Raw genomic sequence first — 23,834 nt, 5'->3', positions numbered from 1 at the left:
CGTCCGCAGGGCTCCGATGTTCCAGGTGGTTCAGAAAGGGTTCACAAGAGGGAGCCGCGACGCAGTCAGCAGGGCTCGTGATGGTTCTGGCAAGAGTTCTTCTCCGTAGGGTCAGCCGCGATTCGATCAGCAGGGCTCTCGACTCCGGGATACAACTGTCGAGCTGTGGTGGGGTCGCCCCAGATATAGGTCTGGAGCCCTTTGATGTCCGGACCTATGCGCCCGAGGGGGCGGAGTGGCCGGGTGGAGGTGGCCAGACGCCCAGCAGGAGAGGCGCCAGGCCCATGGGAGTTGCAGGGCGATCACACCTCGAGAGGGGAGGACAGTTGGGGGTCCCATCGATACTGTCCTCCGCCGGGGGCGATGAATGGTTCCTGCGGCACCCCCTGGCCAGTTCGTGGTGCCTCGATGTCGGGGCTTCGCTGGGGTCGAGGCCGGGTTGAGCGGGGTCGCGCTGGCTGGTGCAGGGTGTGACGTGGATGCCAACAAGATGGCGGAGGCATGAGGAGTATGCGACCACGTGCAGCTCCGGGTCGGGCCTTGGTGCAGTTCAGACGGGTGGCCCGTGAAGGCCGGGGTGGGGAACGGGCACAATCCAGGGGGTTAAGGACCACGCCACGAGGCCGGGTCCAACAGGCGTCCCCCCCAGCCGAAGGCATGGAGAGTCACCCATCTCCTTGGGGATTCTCCTCGTCAAGGCGGAAGAAGCGGGACAGGCCGTCGGCGTTGGCGTGGTCATTGCCGGGCCGGTGTTCGACGGCAAAGTCCATCCCTTGTAGCGAGATGGACCACCGCAGCAGCTTGGGGTTCTCGCCCCGCATTTGCATTAACCATTGCAAGGGCCGGTGGTCGGTCTGGACCCGGAAGTGGGTGCCAAAGAGGTGGGGCCGGAGCTTCTTGAGGGCCCACACCACAGCGAAGGCCTCACGCTCAATAGTGCTCCAGCGTTGCTCTCGGGGCAGTAGTCGTCGGCTGATGAAGGCCACTGGTCGGTCGAGCCCCTTTTCGTCGGCTTGGGATAGGACGGCCCCGATCCCATACTCGGAGGCGTCTGTCTGCACCACGAACTCCTTCTGGTAGTCCGGGGCTTGCCGCACCGGGGCAGTACACATGGCTGTCTTTAGGGTGTCGAAGGCTGTTTGGCAGCGGGGTGTCCAGTGTACCTTCTTGGGCTGCTTTTTGGACGTTAACTCTGTGAGGGGGCCAACAATGCTCCCATAGTCCCGGATAAACCGCCGGTAGTATCCGGTGAGGCCCAGGAAGGCCCGGACAGCGGTCTGGGTAGTGGGGGGTTCCCAGGTCTGGATGGCATCTATCTTCGCTTGGAGGGGGGCCACCTGCCCGCTCCCCACTTGATGGCCCAGGTAGGTCACGGATCCGTGGCCGATTTGGCATTTGCTTGCCTTGATTGTGAGCCCGGCCCGCTGGAGGGCGGCCAGGACGGCCTTCAGGTGGAGGAGGTGCTCGGCCCAGTGGTTGCTGTACACGGCAATGTCATCTAAGTAGGCCGCGCTGAAGGCCTCAAGCCCGGCCAAAACCTTGTTCACCAGTCTTTGGAAGGTGGCCGGGGCGTTCTTCATTCCGAAGGGCATCACCCGAAAGTGGTAATGCCCATCCGGAGTCGAAAAGGCGGATCTTACTTGGGCGCCGGGGGTGAGCTGGATTTGCCAGTACCCGGCGGTGAGGTCCAGCGTGCTCAAGTAGCGAGCGGCCCCTAGGCGGTCGATGAGTTCATCGGCCCGGGGTATCGGGTGTGCGTCCGTCTTGGTTACTACATTCAGGGCTCGGTAGTCCACGCAGAATCGCAACTCCGGGGGGTGACCGGGAGCTGCGGCCTTGGGCACCAGGACGACAGGGCTGGCCCACGGGCTGTCGGAAGGCTCGATGACCCCCAGGGCCAGCATCTTCGCTACTTCGGCCTGGATGCAGGCCCGCACTCGGTCAGGCACCCGGTAGGCTCTGTGTCGTATGGGGGGGTTCTCCCCGGTGTCGACGTCGTGGACGCACCAGTGGGTCACCCCCGGGGTGAGAGAGAAGAGGGCTGCGTAGTCCCGCAGTAATCGCTGGCAGTCGTTGCGCTGTTCCGGGGTCAGGGACGAGGCGAGTTGGACCCCTTCGATCGATCCATCGTGGATGTCGGATTGCAAGAGGTCGGGCAAGGGCTCGGAGTCGTCCTCGCCCCCCTCGTCGGTCGCCAGCAGCAGGCTCAGTTCGGTCCGGGCGAAGTGGGGTTTTAGCCTGTTAGCATGTAGGACCCGGAGGGGGTTCCGGGGGGACTCCAGATCGACCAGGTAGGTGACGGGACTTTTCTTCTCCACCACCTTGAAGGGCCCGGTCCACTTGTCCTGGAGGGCGCCGGGTTCGACCGGGGCCATGACCCATACTTTCTGACCTGGCTCGAATTCTACAGTAGAAGTATTGCGATCGTACCACCGCTTCATGTCCTCCTGGCTGGCCTCGAGGTTGGCTTCGGCTATGGCTCGGAACTTTCGGGTCTGGTTTCGGAGGGTCAGGAGGTATCGGTAGACGTCAGGAGGGGCGCCTCGGGGCTTCATCTCCCAGCCCTCCTTGACCAGGCTGAGCGGTCCGCGGACCGGGTGTCCATACAATAGTTCAAACGGGCTGAACCCCAGGGACTTCTGCGGGACCTCCCGATAGGCAAACAGGAGGCAGGGCAGCAGGACATCCCATTTCCGCCTGAGGGGTTCTTCCAGGCCCTGGATCATCCCTTTCAATGTTCGGTTGAACCGCTCAACCAGTCCGTTCCCCTGAGGGTGATATGGGGTCGTGAACTTGTATGTGACCCCGCATTGTTGCCACAGGGACCGCATGTACCTGGAGATAAAGTTCGTGCCGCGGTCGCTCACCACTTCGCTGGGGAATCCCACTCGGGAGAAGATCCCCATCAAGGCCCGGCCTACCACAGGGGCCGTTATAGTTCTGAGCGGGACCGCCTCCGGGTACCTGGTGGCGTGGTCCACGAGGACCAGGATGAAGCGGTGGCCCAGGGCGGTTTGGGGGTCCAGGGGTCCCACAATGTCGATTCCGACTCGTTCAAACGGGGTGCTGACGGCGGGAAAGGGCTGGAGGGGGGCCTTGACCCGACCCCCCGTCTTTCCGCTGGCTTGGCAGGTCTGGCAGGACCGGCAGTGGTTGTCCACATCTCTTCGCATCCGGGGCCAGTAGAAGTGGGTCACCAGACGACTGTACGTTTTGTCTTGCCCCAAGTGTCCGGCGAGGGGCACATCATGGGCCAGGTTGAGAAGGAACTCCCGGAAGCGGAGGGGGACCACCAACACGCGGCTGGCCCCGAGTTCTGCTACTTTCTGTTCACTGTACAACAGGCCCTCGGCCCAGTAGATCCAGTGGGTGCCGGTCTGGTCACCGTTGGCTTGCGCGGTCGCCTGTTGTCGGACCCCTTCGAGAGAGGGACAGGACTGTTGCTCTTGCTGGAACTGCTCTCGGGTGGGGCCCCCTTCGTGTTGCCATTGCGTCAGCTCTGGTAGGGCGCTCGTAGAAGCCATCTCTTCGGGGGAGGATTCGCTGGGCCCAGGGTCGGTGTCCGCCTCCCCCTTGCTGCTGGCGGGAGGGGGTGTGAGCCCCTCGGGCCGGGCGGTCCCGGAGGTCGAGGATGAGCGGAGGGCCTGGGCGGTCATGGACCGGGTGATGGCGCAGGCCCAATCAGCCAGTCCCAACATTCGGAGGTGCTCTCGTCGTTCTACTTGAGCCCAGGGGGAACTCTCCAAATCGTTCCCCAGGAGGCAGTCGACCGGGGCGTCGTCGCGCACTGTCACCTTCAGCAGGCCCGTCACCCCTCCCCACTCGAAGGGGACCAGGGCCATCTGGCATAGGCTTTCACTGTTGTCGGCCGTCCGTACAGGGCACAGCACATTCGGTAGAATCTGTTCAGGGGTCACCAGGTGGCAGCGGACAGCGGTGATACTGGCGCCGGTGTCGCGCAGGGCTTCGGCCTGTTGTCCGTTGACCGTGACCTGCTGCCGGTACTTCTGGGTGTTGGTTGGGATGGGGGTGCAGGGTACCATCTCTCGGCTACCCAGGCAGACCAGGGACATGGCTGCCGGCTCCCACTCAGTGTTTTCTCGGTCGAGGGCCTCTTCTTCCTCTTCTCCTCCCCCCAAGGCGGCGGCTGTCAGCTGCCGGGGCGGGGGCCCGCCGGCCCCGTTTCTTCGGTTCAGAGGGCAGGCCGGGTCGCTGGCAAAGTGTCCGGTTTGTTGGCAGCCATAGCAGGTCACTGGTGGCCGTGGTCCGGGTCGGGCCGGGCCCACCCTTCGCGCTAGGCTCGGGGAGAGATGTGGCTGCGGTGGCCCTCGAGGGGGGCTCCTGGGGGCCCCAGCGGGAGGGTCTCGGTTCCTGTTCGGCCCTCCCCCCCCACCGCGCTGGCGTGGGGGTCCGTTGGGGTTCCTCTGGTACTCCCCCATTGAGCTCCGGGGGACCCGGGAGTTGACCCATCGATCGGCCTCGACGGCAAGTTTTCGCGGGTCGGTCATTTTGCTGTCGAGGAGGTGCTGTCTCAGTTCCACGAAGCAATTGTTGGAAAGATGTTCCCACACGATGAGGTCGACCAGTTGCCCGTAGGTGGTTACTTTGCTGCCTTTGATCCACCCTTCTAGGGCCCGACTGAAAAAGTCCACATATTCCACCCATGTGGTACCCGGGATTTTCTTGCAGTCTCGGAACCGCTGGCGGTACATCTCCGCTGTTAGCCCGTAGCGGGTGAGCAGGGCCTCCTTCATGTGATCGTAGGAGGTCATCACCTCCTCCGGTAGCTGGAGCAGCGTGTCCCGCCCTTCACTCAGGAATCGCCCCCACAGGCCTGCGCCCCAGTCTTTTCGGGGCACTCGATGGGAGGTCATGGCCACCTCGTAGGCCTTGAACCATTGTTGGATATCGTCATTCTTGTAATACTCCTTGACGACCTCCTTCGGGATATGCACCTTGGCCTCGGGAGGCGGTAGAGTGTCTCTAGTACTGGGGGTGTTGGTCCCTCCGTTCTTGGCCTTGATCTCGAGCTCCTTGAGACTGCGCTCGTGCTCAAGAGTTAGTTTCTTTTCCTCCAACTCCCGGTGTCGTCTCTTCTCCTCTATTTCTTCTTGAAGGCGTAGCTGCTCGAGGGCCAGTTTTTTTTCTGCCAGCTGGAGTTCGCCGTCCAGTCGCAGTCGGGCGAGCTCTAGTTCGTGGCTCCGGACCTTTTCCCGCTCTCGTATCTCTTCTTCGGAGAGGCCGGTTTCTAAGCTCTTTCTTCCTCCGGTTGCCGGGGTCAGTGCGGTTGCTGTGGTCTCCGTCAGGGGCAAGGGCCCTTCTTCCTGGGAGGGGCCTGCCCCGGCCTCCAACCATGCCCTCAGACCTTTCTGCATCTCTTCCTTGGTACCGAGGCTGGTGGTTGCAATGCCTTTGTCTCTGCAGAACTGTTTTAATTCTTTGTGCGTATATTCTTCCAGCCGTTCGGGCTGGAACTCCATTGTCGCGTTGTTTTCCTGGCTGCTCATGATGCTATTCGTTTGGATGGGTAGCTAGTGGGTACTGGCTGGTACGTACTGCGTTCGACTCGGATCCCGTCGCTGGCCACCAAATGTTGGAAGGCGGACCCCGAGGAGTCGGTGAGACCACCAAGGGGGGGCCCTCTCACTGCACGAAGTAGCCGAGCACTGCCGAGAAGTCTCCTGAGAGATCCTTCTCCTATCACGTACTAGCACAGTAACACCACCACACCGGACTCAAGGAGGTTGTCTCAAGACAAGCAATTCTTTATCATCAATAAAAGGTTACGAGTTCAATATTTACACGAAGGGATCGAGGGATCCACCAAAAGTCTCAATGTCTCTTTGGAAGGGTAGGGGTAGCGGGACAGTCTTTGGCAGGAATGTGGTACGAGGGTACCTGGGGCCCAGTTCTTATCCTCAAGCTGGAGGGCCTCCGATCTCGGAGGGGTCGAGCCGCGACGGCGTCAGCAGGGCTCTGGCGTACAGTTCGTGGAGAGCCGCGATTCAATCAGCAGGGCTCTCAAGATGGTTTCTGCTCAGCTCGAGCCGCGACGTCGTCAGCAGGGCTCCGAGGGAGGTTTCAGCGAGGTTGGGCCGCGACAGCGTCCGCAGGGCTCCGATGTTCCAGGTGGTTCAGAAAGGGTTCACAAGAGGGAGCCGCGACGCAGTCAGCAGGGCTCGTGATGGTTCTGGCAAGAGTTCTTCTCCGTAGGGTCAGCCGCGATTCGATCAGCAGGGCTCTCGACTCCGGGATACAACTGTCGAGCTGTGGTGGGGTCGCCCCAGATATAGGTCTGGAGCCCTTTGATGTCCGGACCTATGCGCCCGAGGGGGCGGAGTGGCCGGGTGGAGGTGGCCAGACGCCCAGCAGGAGAGGCGCCAGGCCCATGGGAGTTGCAGGGCGATCACACCTCAAGAGGGGAGGACAGTTGGGGGTCCCATCGATACTGTCCTCCGCCGGGGGCGATGAATGGTTCCTGCGGCACCCCCTGGCCAGTTCGTGGTGCTTCGATGTCGGGGCTTCGCTGGGGTCGAGGCCGGGTTGAGCGGGGTCGCGCTGGCTGGTGCAGGGTGTGACGTGGATGCCAACAAGATGGCGGAGCCACGAGGAGTATGCGACCACGTGCAGCTCCGGGTCGGGCCTTGGTGCAGTTCAGACGGGTGGCCCGTGAAGGCCGGGGTGGGGAACGGGCACAATCCAGGGGGTTAAGGACCACGCCACGAGGCCGGGTCCAACAATAACTTTATAGAAAATATGATTATAACAGTAATCAGAGTTAAATACATAACAAACATCCCCTGCAGCATACCCTCCTAGTCCTTTCACATGCCTCTGCATTACAAATACACCGCTTCCATGAAGCTGATTCTATTGCACGCGTTTTATTGGTGCAGTTATTTAGTAATGTCTGTTGCACTTTCCAGGGCTGATTCAATGCATGGATTCACTATTATTTTAACTTGTATCTCTTGTGTTTTTCCTCTGACAGCGTTTTCACAACGAGGATCACCTGATGATTCACAGGCACAAGCATGAAATGACCCTGAAGTTCCCCTCTATTAAAAATGACAATATTCTGTCAGGTAAGTGGGACACGGATGCACAATCGCGTGACATAACCTACATTCTAAAGTGCGCCTTTGGACGGTGCACATTGTTTCACACGTCGAACACAGTATCACGACCATAATGCTGTTCGCAGTCTATTGGCAATGGAGGGAAGTGTATTAATGGAAGTTACCGGGTGACTGGAGATTACAGGTCTGTGGTAATTCTGCAGATCCGGATTATTTCATTCAGGGGCGTCCTCAGGTGAAATGCTGCCTGTGTATTGAGAAATAACAATTGGAATCGAGCCCATAATTACTGATTAACCTGGTAATTCCTCATTTTCAAGAGGACCCTAAAGGCCTCTAATTGAGACCCCTAATGTTTTAATTACTCTACTCTGGCCCCATTGATCCTTTGCAGACAGTCAGCTGCAGTCAAATCTCTCAACCTTGCTACCAGCCATTCAACCGTTATATACCCTTTGCCTTTAATTCTCCTGCTGCAAAACACCTAGTCCCCACACAAGCACTTCAACCCGCAGCCACCTCTGTCTGTATGTAATGCTTGCATTATTCAGCAGTTTCAGGGGTGAGAAGTGGCATGCATTATTCAGCAGTTTCAGAAATGAGCAGCGAGGAAAGATATGCTTTTGGGATTCCTTTGAAAGAAAACAAATAGGCATACATCATGCCATTTGAATCAGGAAGTGCCCAGTTATTTTGGCACGGGAAATGTTGAAACCTGCTACGCACTGAAGTGTAGAAAATAGCACAAAAGACGTGGATGACTAATTGGTGAGTGAATCATTTCTGGCACAGGAGTTTGAAACAGATACTGGCAAACTGTTGTATCTCTCTCTCTTACTCTCTCTCTCTCTCTCTCTCTTTCCCTCTCTCTTTCCCTCTCTCTCCCTCTTTCCCTCTCTCTCTCTCTCTCCCTCGTTCCCTCTCTCTCTCTCTACCTCTCTCTCTCTCTCTCTCACACACACACTTTCTCTCTCTCTCTTTTACTTTCTTACTTACTACAAATTCCTGACAGCAGAATACAAGCATGACTGGCAGAACGCACGTTTTTACGTCCTATTTGTAACCATCAACAAAGAAAATACAGCGCAGCCAGAAACAATTTGCAATATTTACTGATATTGCAGTGATGAACCTACTGACCCCAAACCAAAGCTGGAATTCTATTTCAAAAAGCCTCATAAATACCAGGTTTCTTACTTTTCTTTTTGTAACTTATTTTTTAATATTGTCGCAAAATACAGAGTTAGCAACAGGATTTCTGAAGTTATGGTTAATTTATAATCTCTATAGAAAATAGATTTTTTGCAATCTAGTTGCATGCAGCTTTAGTTATCTGTCACAATCAGCAATGCAATGCTTCAACTATTTACTTAGGCCCCTTTATGAGTGATGAAATTTAACCCGAGCTATGACTCTGGGTGGAATGATGCCACCTGCAATTATAAGTATCCCCAGGCCAGGAATTTTTGGGTGATTCCATGTCCAGAGCTATAGGGTCTATCTTCAGTGCTGCAAGAGATGGAGGCAGCAGCACAGCCTGGCCCCTGCATGACCCCTGCAGTGGCATAAGAGAAGCAGAGAATGCTCCCCCTGGACAACTATGCTAACCCTAATGCTGGATCTGGTGGCTTAGGGGAGTAATGCAACCACTGTAGGGGCCTTTGTTTGACCTCATGGTCACAGGTTCAAATCCCAGCGGGTCCACTCAGCCTTTCATCCTTCTGAGGTCGATAAAGTGAGTACCTTTGAGTTGGGTAACAATAAACATCTGTTATTCAGCACCGAGATACCCTTGGGTGGGCGTGCGCTTTACAAATACACATTATCAGTTGTACGTCTTGCGTGTGCATTTCACAAATAAACCCAAAAAAACCAAAGGGGGCAAATGAGGGAAAACATGTATGCTTTTTAAACATATTCAAATTGTGATTATTAGTCATTTATTTGGCTTCCCTCATCTTGATCTTGCAATTTTTGGCCATAATATTTATTTTACATTTACCATGATGCCACTCATGAAATGGGTTCCTGTTTCTGTATATTTCTAATAAAATTCAAATTTGCAATGTCATTCGTCATTAGAAATAATTATCTCTCAAGTAAAAGCAAATTAGATGGCCAAGAAAAGCAAATTACTACAGTGTTTGCCAACTGGCTAGAACATTATTTCAACATTGAATACCCGATTCACAAAGAGCCTCTGCAGTCATGGCGGAGGCCCCACAGTTGTGACGGAGTCTCCGCACTCGCGACGGAATCTTAGCACGGCACACTCTATGCAGTGCACTGTGCGGAGATTCCACCACCAGTGCAGAGACTCTGCCACGACTGTGGAGCCTCCGACCAGACTGCGGAGGCTGTTTGTGAATCGGGTCCTGCGTGTGGTTCTGTTGAGAAACGAACTAGGATGCACTGCTGATGGAAACAACTTTGAAGCAGGTACTACATTTATTTTGTAGCTCCCCACTGGCGGCTGGTGAGCTTCCACACTCTTGGAGTGGGATGACCTTGCATAAGTCATTAAATGGTTAAGCGCTTCTGTGTGAATATTCTGCTCTAAGCAGCAGAACCAATCATCCCAACAACAGAGGCATCCCCTCCTTGCAACAAAACCTTACCCCACTAAAGCCCCCTCACACCTTGACGTACCTTAAGCATTATTTGGCACGCAACAAATTAGGAGACGTGTGACTGATGGAGAAGTCATGCAGCCTAGGTTTAAGGATATATTTCTGGTTGTCTACACCTCGATTCCCTGGGATCAGCAATTTTCTTAACAACCTGAGAGTGGTGTATTCTTTATTTAAGGTACTGAGTGACTAGCACCTCCTCAGCACCCTCTTGTTTCAGCTCTCTGCAACTTTGTGCTCCACAAATCAATGTATGGTTTAATGAAAGGGAACAAGGAAGCCTGGGTGTGCTTAAAGGTAAATATATTGATTGGAGATAGGGAGCAGACAGGACCTCTTTTCTCTGCAGTCATCTAGGGCAGACTTGTGAGGAAACAGCAGCACTATAGCAGGGGAAACAGGCCACTTGTCAGTTAAACAGCTAGTACCATCCCTTGCTTGGCTGACCCTTTCCTTGCTTGGTGCAGTTGGCAGAGCTGTATCTCACCCGCGACAGACAACTGAACTATCCTTCTTTTGCAGCATTTAGCATAGCTGGCACTCACTTGCACCACAGCAAACTATCACTTAAATCTGGCAGAGTGATGCCATGCTCAGCTGGTTGATATTTTGCTTAATGCCAACAGAAGAGCTATTCCTCACCTATCTTAGATAGGATGGCTGCGTGTCATCGGTTACAGGCAGCAGACTGATTATTCATTTGTCACCGAGTTCAGAGCTATACCTTGATGCACTTGCCTATCTCTAGATAGTGAACGCTTGTCTGTCTGATTATCTGTTTACCGATCTGTCTGTCTGACTACCTACATCCATTCATTTGTTCCCTACAAGTGGTATAACATCTTTATCTGCAGAAATATGAGAACGCCTGTTTGTAGGAATTGAGTGGATCCCCACAGATTTCAAAACGTTCTCATACAGAAATGTGAGCTGTGATTTTTGCCAAAGCTCCAAATTTTAAGGCATTGTGGGTAAGAAAACGTAGGGGCAGGGCCGGCTTTAGCGCTGGTGGCACCCTGTGCGGCAATGTTTTTTGGTGCCCCTCCCCCCTAGTGACCACTTCTGCCACAGATTTCCTCACCACCACCCTTTAACAGTGCCCCTCAAGTCTCCATAACCACTGTCTCTCGGATTCAGTTTTATAGCACCACTCATACCGGTGTAAGGTGTCAGAGCACTTAACATCGCACACACATTGCATAGAGACAATCATATGTGTGGAAACCACTGCATAGGCTATGTTACATCAGACAGGACTACAAGGTGTGGGAGTCACATGTCATCCATACTGGTAGGCAATATAGTTGAGTCGTTATTCTGGAAAAGCACAAATTCAGAATTTAAAACGTAACACCATTGTTAGGAGTTCTCTTTAATAATAATTGTTTTCTGCCCATAGGACCTATTTTAGCAAGAATAGGATAGTGAAAGACTGGGTGAAAAAACATATAGCTATAGCATATACCTTGCAGTGTGCATGCAGATTATTGATGACAGTTAATAGCTTAATGTTCTATATCAGGATTTTGACTTCTAAACTACAAGTAACAAAATAATCTCTCTTACAGAATCAGTAACCTACTGACCTATTTACATTATATGCTCTTTGTGATCAGCATGGTACACGTTCTTAGCAGCAGGCATTTTAACCCTCTGTGCTACCTTACCATGAGTCAAAACCTCCACTGCACAAACCTCCAGTCTCTTCGCAGGACGTCAATTAATCACCGGAGTTAGATTCTTGACATTTAAATTGATGCCTGAAAATCGCTGGAGGCCAGGAACGCAGCAGCAGCTGCTTTTAAAATGAAAATGTACTTGCAAAAATGACACCCACACCCCAAGCCTGCGCCCGGTGCGGTGGCACCGATCGCACCGCCCTAGAGCCGGCCCTGCGTAGGGGTACCCATGCAATCCACTGCACCCTGGGTTCATCTAGGTCCTTAGGTTTCAGTGATGCCCGGGGTTTGTAGAGTTCCCTTATTGCCGGCTGATGTCAATAATGCAATTGATAAACATTTGCAGTATCCCTAACTAGAGGTTGACTAAACATATATTTTTAATTTTAAGGGCCAGTAGGTTTCACACCTAATTGTTTTAACTGTTCAAATGATATGGTTTGCATTAACCACATTATAAAGAAACTTGCTACTCTGTGGAACTGATTCCTGAGGAGGGAGACATTAGGGCAACAGTACATCATGGACGTCACTTAGGGGTTGTAAGCGGTAGAAGCTGCTTCCTCTCTAGATTGCTCTTTGGTACCCCTGGCACTCCTCTTACGCCGTTATCTCTGAGGTTTGAGGGCTGATTCAGGGACATAAATGAAAGGGGATCTTTAGGAGCCTTGTTTACTTTCTGTGGTTCCCACCCTTGGCTTAACTTTTCATAGGGAACTACGAGACTGGTGATATGCTAACAGCGGGACAATGAGAGGAGCTTTGAAGAGTTTGTGTGCAGCAAGGTTGATGGTTTTGTCCAGAGGAGACGAGGAGTGAGGGAGGCAGACTAAGAGGATGCTACATTTTAGCTTGCGCATGACCAAGGTGTTGTTCCACAATTTGGCCCCGCAAAGGGAAAGAGGTAGATGGATTTTCCAGATGTCTCAATGTGCTGTAAAATAGCCAGGGACTAATGACATTATCTTCAATTGATTTTGTGCGGAAGTGGAACAAAGTCATAAGGGGAGCTCCATAAATATAAACAATGACTCACTTCCTCACCACATGGATAAACTGTGGGAGAAGCGAGTTCTTCTCAACAACCAAATGTGTGGACTAGAGTCTTATCTCCCCCTGTGGAGGGTTGTTGGCAATGTGTTAGTTGAACTCCCTTATGAGAGGACAGTCGATTAACGGTTGTAAGTGTCCGGCTGGGGGCGGGGGGCGATGTCGCCCTTTGTGTGGCCCTGTGACTTGGGCACGTGGAAAGGTAATAGTAATCTGCTGTATAAGTGATCAGGGTGAAGAGAGGAAAATGTCTTGTAGGACTATGGTAAGTTGGATATCACCCGGTTGAGTATGTCAGTGCCTTTAAAATATGCCTAATGTCGGCACAAACGCTCTGTGGATCCTCCCTGGTGCCTCTGTCCAGATGACTTTGCTGTAACAGTATGCATAGGAAGTATTGCACTGTGTCTGTGCTAATAATGTTGCTGATAAACTTTAAAGCAATACAAAAATACAGTCGTTAGCGTCCTAAAAAGTGAGCAGTTCTTATGTTTATTGACCAGAATAACTTCATTTTGAAAGAATGTCTCACTTGTACTTGAGATTCGGGCCCGAGACCACCAAGTTCATGTTAGTTTGATAACTCTGATTGCTGTCTTTTCCAGCAAGTTTCCCTTAAGTATAAACAATTAATAAAACAAATATCCGTACTTTCTGTGAATTTACTCTGTTAAAGCCAGTCAAACGCCTCAATGACGTTCACAGCACGCAAAACATTTTTGTGGAGATAAAGTTTCATGTTACAGCCAGTGGTACTGTGGTTGCCAGATTACTGCATTGGGGTAATTACCATTTGTTAGAGATTAGTGGTTGCTCCAGTCTCGAGAGCCAAGCCATACATTAAAAAGCCAGAGTTACTAATAAAACAGCTGGGCTATGGACATTGGATCAACGTACACTGCTGCATGACTACGCTGTTGGGCCTGACAACATAATAAAATGATTAAATGCCTCGCATGCCCTGGCTGGAAGTGCCTTTGTTTTCAATGGCACTCTGGCAAAGCTATCACGCTGAGAGAACCACAAGTTGGCACGGCGCGCGGGCCGCTGATGCACACCCCTGCTGTAGCGGTGCCATCCCAGCGCATGACGTAAGGCCGATGCGCTCATGCCGTTCAGCGTGAGTCACGCGGCGGGAATGCTGGCTTGGCACAATCAACTGCTTGTAGATTATTACGAGGCCGATTCCCGTTTCGGCGGAGAGAGGCGTTGCATTTTCTAGCCGGAGTTTCTTAAAGGTTCCTGGACCGAATTTGCTGAGCCGCCTTCAGTGAAGGCGTCGTTTTTTCCAGCGTGTGAAAACCAGTCTTCTCAGTTAGAGACACTTTTTTGAAAATTATTTTCTCCGTTTATACTAGAATATTTTACAACAAAACTTTTCAGAAAGTTATATCGGTAACTGTGAACACTGTATTTACATATAACTGACAGTACAAGAAGGTCTGCAAACCCCACCACGTACGTTCTTAGCGCTGGTCGCTGTCACATAAAGCCGGCGCCTTTCAGGCACCATTTATATGCAGTAGTGTCACGTGACGCCACCAGTATTTTAAGTGCAATGATAGTGACCTCACAGACAATTTGACCTCAAATGGCATTCTAAAAAATGATACCCTTTTAACTCAGGTGGCAGATGAATGCATTCTATGTAAAAACTGTTTTGGGGACAATTCGGGGCTGCATCATGTTACTAAGTAATTGCCTTTCTTAAATATTGTAACCAAACTTCCACCATTCAATGAAAATACACCACCCCTGAATGGAAAGTGAGATACAACATAAGGTAACCATGTCAAATATTTCTTTAAAGTCCAATAACAAAGATGATGACGCCTCTCTTTAGGTTGTATTCAAACGGCACAGTAAGTCTGATCTTCTTGCTCGCCGTTCTTAAATATTGGGATCAAAGTTCCACCATTCTTTTAGCAAATTAGCTTCCCTGATTGATCAATTTTAATAAAAAGAGCTAGAATATAGCACTGTGATCTCAAATTTGTGTTAAAATAGTTTCAATTTATGCCATTTTAATCAATGCTATTGATAGCCATAAATAATGTAGGCAAACACAAGGAGATGATGGACGGAGCGCTGAAACTTTTTAGACACTCACCCCGAGTCACAGATCTGGGTTGAATCCATCGTCGTTATTTAGCTCACTGTGTGTCTTTTGCTTTCTCGCTCTAAGTGTGCCGGGTATGCCCAGACGTGGGTCCCGGGCTCAATGTGCCACTGGATCCAAGCTATCCCAGCTGATGAGGTGTGTTACCCCGAAACCGATCTCAGAATGCTTGTTTCCGGTCCAGGAAGGACCTGGCTTGGCAGTTCCGGATGGACTGTTCCCATGAGGCACATGGTCAAGACTGATTTGCATATGGCCAGGCCTAAACTGGGGTGGCGTGGTGAGCAAAAGAATGATGGATTTAAACCACATCTCTTGACTGGGGATGAATGTTTTGATTTGTTCTGCATTTCATCAATCGTGTGTCTTTTGATAAATAATGTAGGGGCCTACATGGATCATCTGCCACCCTTCTCTTGCTGAGAATTACATTTGTAATTTCATCTTTCAGCCACATGTTTGGCAGAACTCTAGCTTGAGATCTGAATGCGTGTTTGGGACACATGCATTATGTCCCTAATGTTCTTCACTAATGTTCATTATCCTAATGTTAATTTATTGTCTACTGAGAAATTTAAGTAATAAGAGAAGCCACTGAGCTTTTTGCCTTACTGAATGGGGCGGAGGGAAGGGCAAGTGTCGATGAAATGCATTTAATTAGTCATCCATTTTTCTTTGAGGGGCAAATGTAGCACATCTTTGTCTCAGATATTTTTCTCAAATGTTGACATCAAGGGGCAGATGTATCATTCTTTCACGCAGCACAGTGCAGCAAGTCACCTTGCTGTACTGCGTGAAAAGGCAGGAATGTGCAGTATTTACCATTATACGGCACATTCCTCTCCTTTCTTAGAGCTGGTGAACGTTTTGCTGCCTAGCACCAACGCAGGCACCATTGTGCCATGGTGCAAGGGTGCCTGCGTTGTAGGCAGGGTTGTTTTTGTGCAAGAAGGGACACCTTCCTGCGCAAAAACAATCATGAGATGCATTTTCCTCTTTCTACGTGTGCTGCCGAATGCAGCACACGTAGAAAGGGAAAAACCAAGGAGAAAAAAACATATTTCTCCTCGTTCTGCCCGACTTGGGGAGGTGTAGCAGTTTAACACATTCCCTGGTCTACCAATAATAGGTACATCTGGGAATGCATCAAAATCCATGGGTGATTGCGTGAGAACACCCATGCTCTACCTATGGAACTCCTCCCTGTCGCAGAGTAACGCAAGACATCGATTTGCGCTGTTTTGTGTTACTCTTGATTTATCAAACCATGCAGGGCTCCGCAAGGTGGCCTTGCGTGGCTTGATAAATCTCACTTAGGTTTTGCGTCGCCCTTGCGCACCTTGCTTGCCGCAAGGACGACGCAAAACCTTGATAAATATGGGCCTAAGTGATTAAACCGCTTATAATGTGCTTCGAAGTGATTCTCGAAACAGTTAAACAATATTTCCCATCCCAGTTCTGAAGGAACTACTTAATGTAGTGCAAAAATGTAACCTAAAATGAAATCACGTATTTGTTAATTTTGTGGCTGCATTGAGAATGGCTACGCCATACAGGCTAAGGAGAGTTGCATACACTACCATCGACAGTGCTATGTATTAGGAGAAAAAGCTCTGTACAAATTGGAATAACACACAGCATAACACTGTGACACACCATAACAAACTATAGAAGCTATTCCTTTTCTTTTGTGAGACTAAAGAAACTAACTTGTTTACAATTTAGCAGTTTTATCTCCACACAGCTCACTCTACATAAATGCAAACCTTTTTCCCGCTTCTATCCCTCCACAATCCTTCTCAATCCAAATAACTCACTAACATATCCACCACTCAAATTACTTTCATATTTTCACTATTCTAATTCACCACTAATCCTTTATGGGTTCCGGAGTAGCGTGCTACTTGCCGAAAAAGCGCTTCAACGCCTTGTCAGTAATAGTAAGCACTATATAAATGCAATTACAATTCAATACATCGGCACGCACGAGTACAGTGCACAGGGGCAGAATAGCACCTGTTTTCTCTTGACATGTCCTCGGATGCCCCGGGGACTCAGTGTGTCTTCTCTGGTAGACTGAGTTGTAAATAAATGTATTGCAGAGATCAGGTATCCTATTATGTTACAACAGTTTCCTGTTTGTCGATTATTAGCGAGGCCTCAGTTTACAAACAGAATGACTAAACACACTCAGCAACAAGATCACTGTGCTTGCTGTAGCGCTTCGCACAGGCTGTCCAGTGTTCATAGAGTCTAGGCACCTTTCCATCACACTGGCCCGTTAATATAAGGCAAAGTATCTGCAAATGTTTTTGGTTTTTATTAACCCTGTGTGACCCCAAAACACCAAAGAAGAATTCACATATTGTCGAGTGGTTATTGCATCGAAATTCCACTCCAGAAAGGTTTGCTGTTGAATTTGTATAGGATCTCTGACTGACTTCGATAAATGTATTCATCATATTGCTTATCTGTTAATATTGTGGGACTTTGTATCATTTAAAATAACTATATCAAAGGATTAGGGGTCTTTAAATTAGACGTGCCACATGCAAAGAGAAGTACTGTATGACATTTTGAGTTTGTTTTTTTCCCACATGGATTAACATTGTTGATGTAAATACTTAGCCTAGTTTGAAGAAATGTGTCCCATTTCGTGTCCTGTGTAGAGCTGTGGATTTTTTGTGTTTGTTAGGTTTCATTGGGTTGAGGGCAAGCCAGCATTTGACTGATACTTGAGTGTTATTTAAGAGTTGTTGTTAAGAATTGGACTGTGTGACTTGTGCAAAACTGCTGAACATATTTATTTTTAAAATTTTGTAAGCGCTACAAGCTACTTAGCAGTCGTCTCTGCGCACAATGAATAACACATAGCATCCAGCGGTTGACAGAATATTTATATGCAATATACCTATTTGACCATGAATGCTAATAAAATATGGTCAAGCCTTGGAAGAATTATTAAGATAAATTCTGATGATAGACCGAGTTTGAAACAGGAGGTGGCCGAAGGCAGGAGAAAGGTAAGGCAAGTCACTTCATTGTGAATATGCTCCAGAGTTCTACAGATTGGTTAATTAACCACAAACGTGACGGATATCCCATTCGATGTTTGACAAGTGCCATTGGATATGATGCTTGTAATACAGCAGACGGGATATCAATCACATTTGTGATGGATTAATCCATCCACCAAGCTCTAAATGAGACCCTTAGTCCTGGCCTACCCAACTCCCCTTTTAAGTAAATTCTCAAATTCCTTACTCACACCGTGCCAACTGCAGAACCAAATTACATGGGAAGCTGGTAATAAATGTACCCATAACTTTACGCAAGTTGTGGTCAGACAAAGGATGCTAGTTATAAAATACATATTTTAAATTATATTTAATTGAATAGAGTTGTACTTTCTTCTAACACAGCTGGCTGACAGCCAATAAAAAGACGTCGAGGAATAATGATCGTGGTGGGACTGCAAACCTCACAGACCTATCCTAAGCCCTTATTGTGAGGATCCCATAAATCACAATTTGGGTGGAAACTTCTGTTGAAGATGTGCGATAATACTGCACCAGTAGAGTATTCCACTGATACATTTCACCAAATAAAACCTGACATAACATCAGCCTCACCCAACTGGTCACCAAACCTACTCACAGACCAGGACACACACTGAACCTGATTTTCATAGCTAGTGACAGAGTCAAATACAGCTTCGTCACAAAACTCACCTCAATTGACCACTCCATCATCCACTTTACCATCGCAGGATCTCATGTACCACCACCAGATCCCCCAACACCCCCTTCCGCAGCTAGAACAACGTGACACAGATCCAATGGATGGATGCCCTTAATACCAGCCAGCCCGGAACAAGCAGTCCAGAACATCACCACCTGGATTACCAACGCTGCTGACCGAGAGGCCCCCATCAAACAAGCCAAGACCTGCAGATCCACCAAACAAGCCAGCTGGTACACACCAGAACTTAGGACTATGAAATGTGGCTGCAAACAACTGGAGAGAAGATGGTGCACCAGTAGAGACACCACAGACCGAGCCACCTTCAAGTCAGCCCTCAACAGATATGACCAACAACTCAAAGACGCGAAACAATATCCCCTAGCAAACCGCATCGAAACAAGCGCCAATCCCACACAATGAACTCTACAGCATCGTCAGAGAGTTCTTTTGTCCTACGGCCACCAAAAACACGATCCCAGCCTCACAGGAACTCTGCGACGCTCTAGCAGAACATTTTCACAATAAGATAGCCACCATCTGCAAGAACTTCGAGCCCCAGCCCACGACCTCCACATCCTACTCGCTCCAACAGAAGCCTCTCCTATCAGCCACTCACCGTATGGGAACAGATCACCACACAGAACACCTCAGCCATAATGAGCTCCATCCACTCCGCAGCACCCTTGGGCCTCTGCCTCCACCAGCTCTTTAACCTCGGAGGGAAGGACATCAGCCACCATCCTCAACGCATTCATCACCACAGGCACCTTCCCCGATGCCTGTAAACACACAGAAGCCAGACCTCTCCTCAAGAAACCCTCCACTAACCCCAGTGAACTCTAGAACTAATGCCCAATCTCACTGCTCCTTTTGCCTGCCAAAGTCCTAGAGAAAGCAAAAGACACACAATTGACGGACAGAATGCAGAACAAATCAAAACATTCATCCCCAGGCAAGCGATCTGGGTTAGATCCATCATTCTTTTACTCACCATGCCACCCCAGTTTAGACCTGGCCATATGCAAATCAGTTGTGACCCTGTGCCTCATGGGAACAGTCCAGCCCGAACTGCCAAGCCAGGACCTCCCTGGACCGGAAACAAGCATCCTAGGACCGATTTCAGGGTTTCACCCCTCTTCAGCCAGGATAGCTTGATTCCTGTGGCGCAAGGAGCCCAGGAACCACATCTGGGCATACCTGGCGCACTTAGGGCGAGAAAGCAAAAGACACACAATTGATGGACGGAATGCAGAGCAAATCAAAACATTAACCCCCAGTCAAGAGATCTGGGTTATATCCATCATTCTTTTGCTCACCATGTCACCCCAGTTTAGACCTGGCCATATGCAAATCAGTCTTGACCCTGTGCCTCATGGGAACAGTCCAGCCCGAACTGCCAAGCCAGGTCCTTCCTGGACTGGAAACAAGCATCCTAGGACCGGTTTCGGGGTTTCACCCTTCTTAAGCCAGGATAGCTTGATTTCAGTGGCACAGTGAGCCCAGGATCCACGTCTGGGCATACCTGGCGCACTTAGGGCGAGAACAAAAAAAGACACACAATTGATGGACGGAATGCAGAACAAATCAAAACATTCACCCCCAGTCAAGAGATCTGGGTTAGATCCATCATTCTTTTGCTCACCATGCCACCCCAGTTTAGACCTGGCCATATGCAAAGCAGTCTTGACCCTGTGCCTCATGGGAACAGTCCAGCCCGAACTGCCAAGTCAGGTCCTCCCTGGACCGGAAACAAGCATCCTAGGACTGGTTTCAGGGTTTCACCCCTCTTCAGCCAGGATAGCTTGATTCCAGTGGCACAGTGAGCCCAGGACCCACGTCTGGGCATATCTGGCGCCCTTAGGGCGAGAAAGCAAAAGACACACAATTGATGGACGGAATGCAGAACAAATCAAAACATTCACCCCAGTCAAGAGATTTGGGTTAGATCCAATATTCTTTTGCTCACCATGCCACCCCAGTTTAGACCTGGTCATATGCAAATCAGTCTTGGCCCTGTGCCTCATGGGAACAGTCCAGCCCGAACTGCCAAGCTAGGTCCTCCCTGGACCGGAAACAAGCATCCTAGGACCTTACCAAGCCAGGTCCTCTGTGCCACTGTGCCACTGGAATCAAGCTATCCTGGCTGAAGAGGGGTGAAAGCCTGAAACCGGTCCTAGGATGCTTGTTTCCAGTCCAGGGAGGACCTGGCTTGGTAGTTCGGGCTGGACTGTTCCCATGAGGCACAGGGTCAAGACTGATTTGCATATGGCTGGGTTCAAACTGGAACGGCATGGTGAGCAAAAAAACAATGGATTTAGGCCCAGATCTCTGTACTGGGGTGAATGTATGACATTTTTCTGCATTCTGTCCATCAACTGTTGTTTTGGCAAAAGTCCTCGAGAAGGCAATCATCCAGCAACTCACGAACACCTGGAGAGAAAAAAACCTGCTTGATGCCTCTCAATCCGGTTTCCGCAACAACCACAACAAGACCACCTTGATCACCACAACTGATGACATATGCACTCTCCTCGACAGAGGAGAAACAGCAGCCCTGATCCTCTTCGACCTCTCTGTACCACATTGGGATCCAAGGAGACGCATCGTTCCTCATGGGATAAACGCAGAGAATCCACCTACATCTGTTTGCCTCAGAACCAAGGAGCACCCTAAGTGGAATCCCTCAAGGCTCATCTTAGGCAACAACACTTGTCCTTGGAATGACACCTGGTGCCCGCCAAACTTGGACCCACTTCCTCACCAACAGGGCAAGCCCTCAATCTTGGCATCATCCTGGACAGCAAGATCACACAAAGTGGCAGATCAACGCTGTCTCCTTCACCTGCTTCTACACTCGCCACATGCTCCGAAGAATCTTCAAATGGCTGCCCATCAGAAGGAGGAAAACCGTCCCTCAAGCCCTAGTGACCAGCTGGCTGGACTACGGCAATGCACTGTAAGCAGGGACCACCACCGTGCTCATAAAGAGACTACAGACGATACAGATCTCAGTAGCCAGACACATCTTCAACCTTTCCAAATGGACCCACATCACCCTACACCTCTGGAACCTCCACTGACTCCCCATCCAGAAAAGATTCCAATTCAAAATATTGACACACACCTACAAAGCCCTCCACGATCTAGGATCCGCATACATCAACCACTGCCTGAACTTCCACCAACAATCCAGACACCTTCACTCAGCCACCCGTGTGCAATCACCGCGCATCTTCTGAAACCGCAGCGGAGACCGTTCCTTCTCCTACCTTGCCACCAAGTCTTGAAACAGCCTTCCCCTTCAGACATCGCCCTTGCTGGCAGATATCAAGAGGAGACTCAAGACCAGGCATTTCAATTGAGTTTTGCAACCTGGAGACCGGGTGATTAGCTGCGCTATACAAGTACATTGATTGATTGATAACATGGCTGAGGAAAACAGCCTTGAATGCTGGCATTAGATGCAGAAATCAGTGGGGAAATACTGATTTCCATGGTAAATCCTGATTCTGCAGAGGTAAAAGTTTGAGTAGTGATGTAGTTGTGCATTCGGGAACTACTGAGATATCGTCAAAGAAAGGTGCATACCTACAGATGCAGGAAACCTGTGTTAGATATAATAAAGGCCTTAATACTTTGTTAAAATCTGATGCACATTGTTGCTGACATTCGAAAGTTGACTCCAATTGCGAAAACTGTTTTGCTCTGCATGAGACGAGCAGTAGCCAGACACACTTGTATGGATCTCATTCTGCGAGTTTAGTTCTGTGTTGCCTGGGCTTTATTAGTATCAGACGATTTGAAGCAGAACCATCAGTGAGACATGTCCTCTCTCCTTAGATCAAACTCCAACACCAACTCGGTTCCTGAAGAACTGCGAGGAGGTGGGCCTCTTCAGCGACATCGAATGCTCCTTAGAGCACGACTTCCGAAATGCACACGAGGACGAGAACAGTAAGAGGGTAGGTCCTTTTTTCTTCCATACCATTCTCAGGTGCATGCAACTTTTGAAGCTCGTGTTATATTTCCGTTGATAAGTGGCTGGCGCTGCAGATTGTGACAACGGTCGGGCAAGCATTGCAGCCAAGTAGAGGTGAGCAGGTCAAGTAGGGCTCGAGCCTGGCTCGGGTCGTATGACCGAGCCTGTCTTGTCTCTTGTCTCATGGGGATGACCGAGACAAAATGGCGCCGAGCCAAGCCTCACAGTTGCAGTCAGTGACGTTTTCACTTCCTGTAGCAGTTTTAAAAGGACAAAAAGAAACATAAGACGCATGACAGCCACTTTCACGATATCTAAAAAGTTGTGCTGCAATTCTTATGTATCTCATTGGAAACTTGCGAGCATTCACAATACTATTAATGTTTGCTAGTCAGTGTAATTTCTGCCATAGAGGTGGTGATTCGATCCCTTTTACTGTTAATTAAGTAAAGGGAAGGCATTGATAGTAACATAAAAGTAGTCTCCTTTTAACATTTTATTTATACATTTAGTCCTTTGGGGATCAAGGGACAGAGAGAGAGCCCAGTGTTTGAATGGCACAATGTGTAACCAGGAAACGTTTATTAAAATCCCAGCTTCCCTACTTGACTAACTTATGTGAACTTATGCAAATCATTTTACTTCCCTGTGCCGCATTTTAATTGTGCGTCAAATCTGAGACCATCTTGTAGAAATTCAATTCATTATGTGCGCTATATAAAAAATCTCATTTAGGTCTAGTTTAATAGATAATAATGTTGTTCCCTCAAACAACAGCAATTTTCTTCATAAATATAGTAAACACGACAAACTGACATCTCTTGGTTCACTCCTGGCTTTGTTACCGGGCAATGGATGGGGAAAAAAGATCATATTAAAAAACTATTACTTTTATCACACCAATGCTGTGAGTTAATCTAATGTAGTAAAGTGAAACAAAGGTGTCCAAGAAAAAGAGAGAGTAGCATATCTGTACTGGACATTTGCTTTATAATTTACATGCTGAATCCTTTGCTGGCTTGGCTTGTGCTTTAGCTCCTAGAGTAAAGCCTGACCCACGACTCAGCTCTCGCTTGGCTCTCCCTATGGATTCATTGGCATGCCCACTTCTACATTCAAGTACGCTTGTCTGGGATTGGAAATAATTGGAAACGCGCCTCACATTTCACAAAGATGGCAAATACGAAAAATGATAGAAACTGATTAGCATCTTGAGTGGAATTTTAACAGGTTAAAAAAATAAGATAAAGGAATGTCTGGATGGACCATTAAACTGCAAACCAAAAGAGTGTGCACTAGTGTACATGTGTACTCTTTGAGAGAAAACCAGTCATGTTTGACTTTCAGCAATAAATTCTCCCTTACTCCAGCAAGAATTACGGTACCTCTGACCAGATGATCGAATGATTGGAAATCATCTAACACAGCTTTACTCTCTGGATGTTATTGGGCTAGTTTAGGACTCAGGTCCTTATGTAGAGTTTGACGGATGGGCTACTCTGTCACAAATGTGAAGGATATCCCGTCTGCTGTGTTACAAGTGCCATGGGTTAT

The 23,834-nt window shown here is 49.4% G+C and overlaps 1 protein-coding gene across 1 annotated transcript in view; it reads left to right on the top strand.

Annotated features, from left to right (window-relative positions):
- The window catches only part of CREB5 (cAMP responsive element binding protein 5), a 1,089,524-nt gene that overhangs the window by 291,361 nt on the left and 774,329 nt on the right, over nt 1-23,834 (top strand). The window contains exons 3-4 of the mRNA XM_085631606.1: nt 6,992-7,085; nt 22,142-22,263. Of these exons, the coding sequence (XP_085487732.1) occupies nt 6,992-7,085; nt 22,142-22,263 (216 nt within the window). The remainder of the gene's footprint in view (nt 1-6,991; nt 7,086-22,141; nt 22,264-23,834) is intronic.

This window comes from Triturus cristatus, chromosome 10 (assembly GCF_964204655.1).
Source record: "Triturus cristatus chromosome 10, aTriCri1.1, whole genome shotgun sequence".
NCBI classification, from domain to species: domain Eukaryota; kingdom Metazoa; phylum Chordata; class Amphibia; order Caudata; family Salamandridae; genus Triturus; species Triturus cristatus.
Note: the sequence above shows the minus strand (reverse complement) of the source record. Positions and strands in the feature narration are given on the sequence as shown.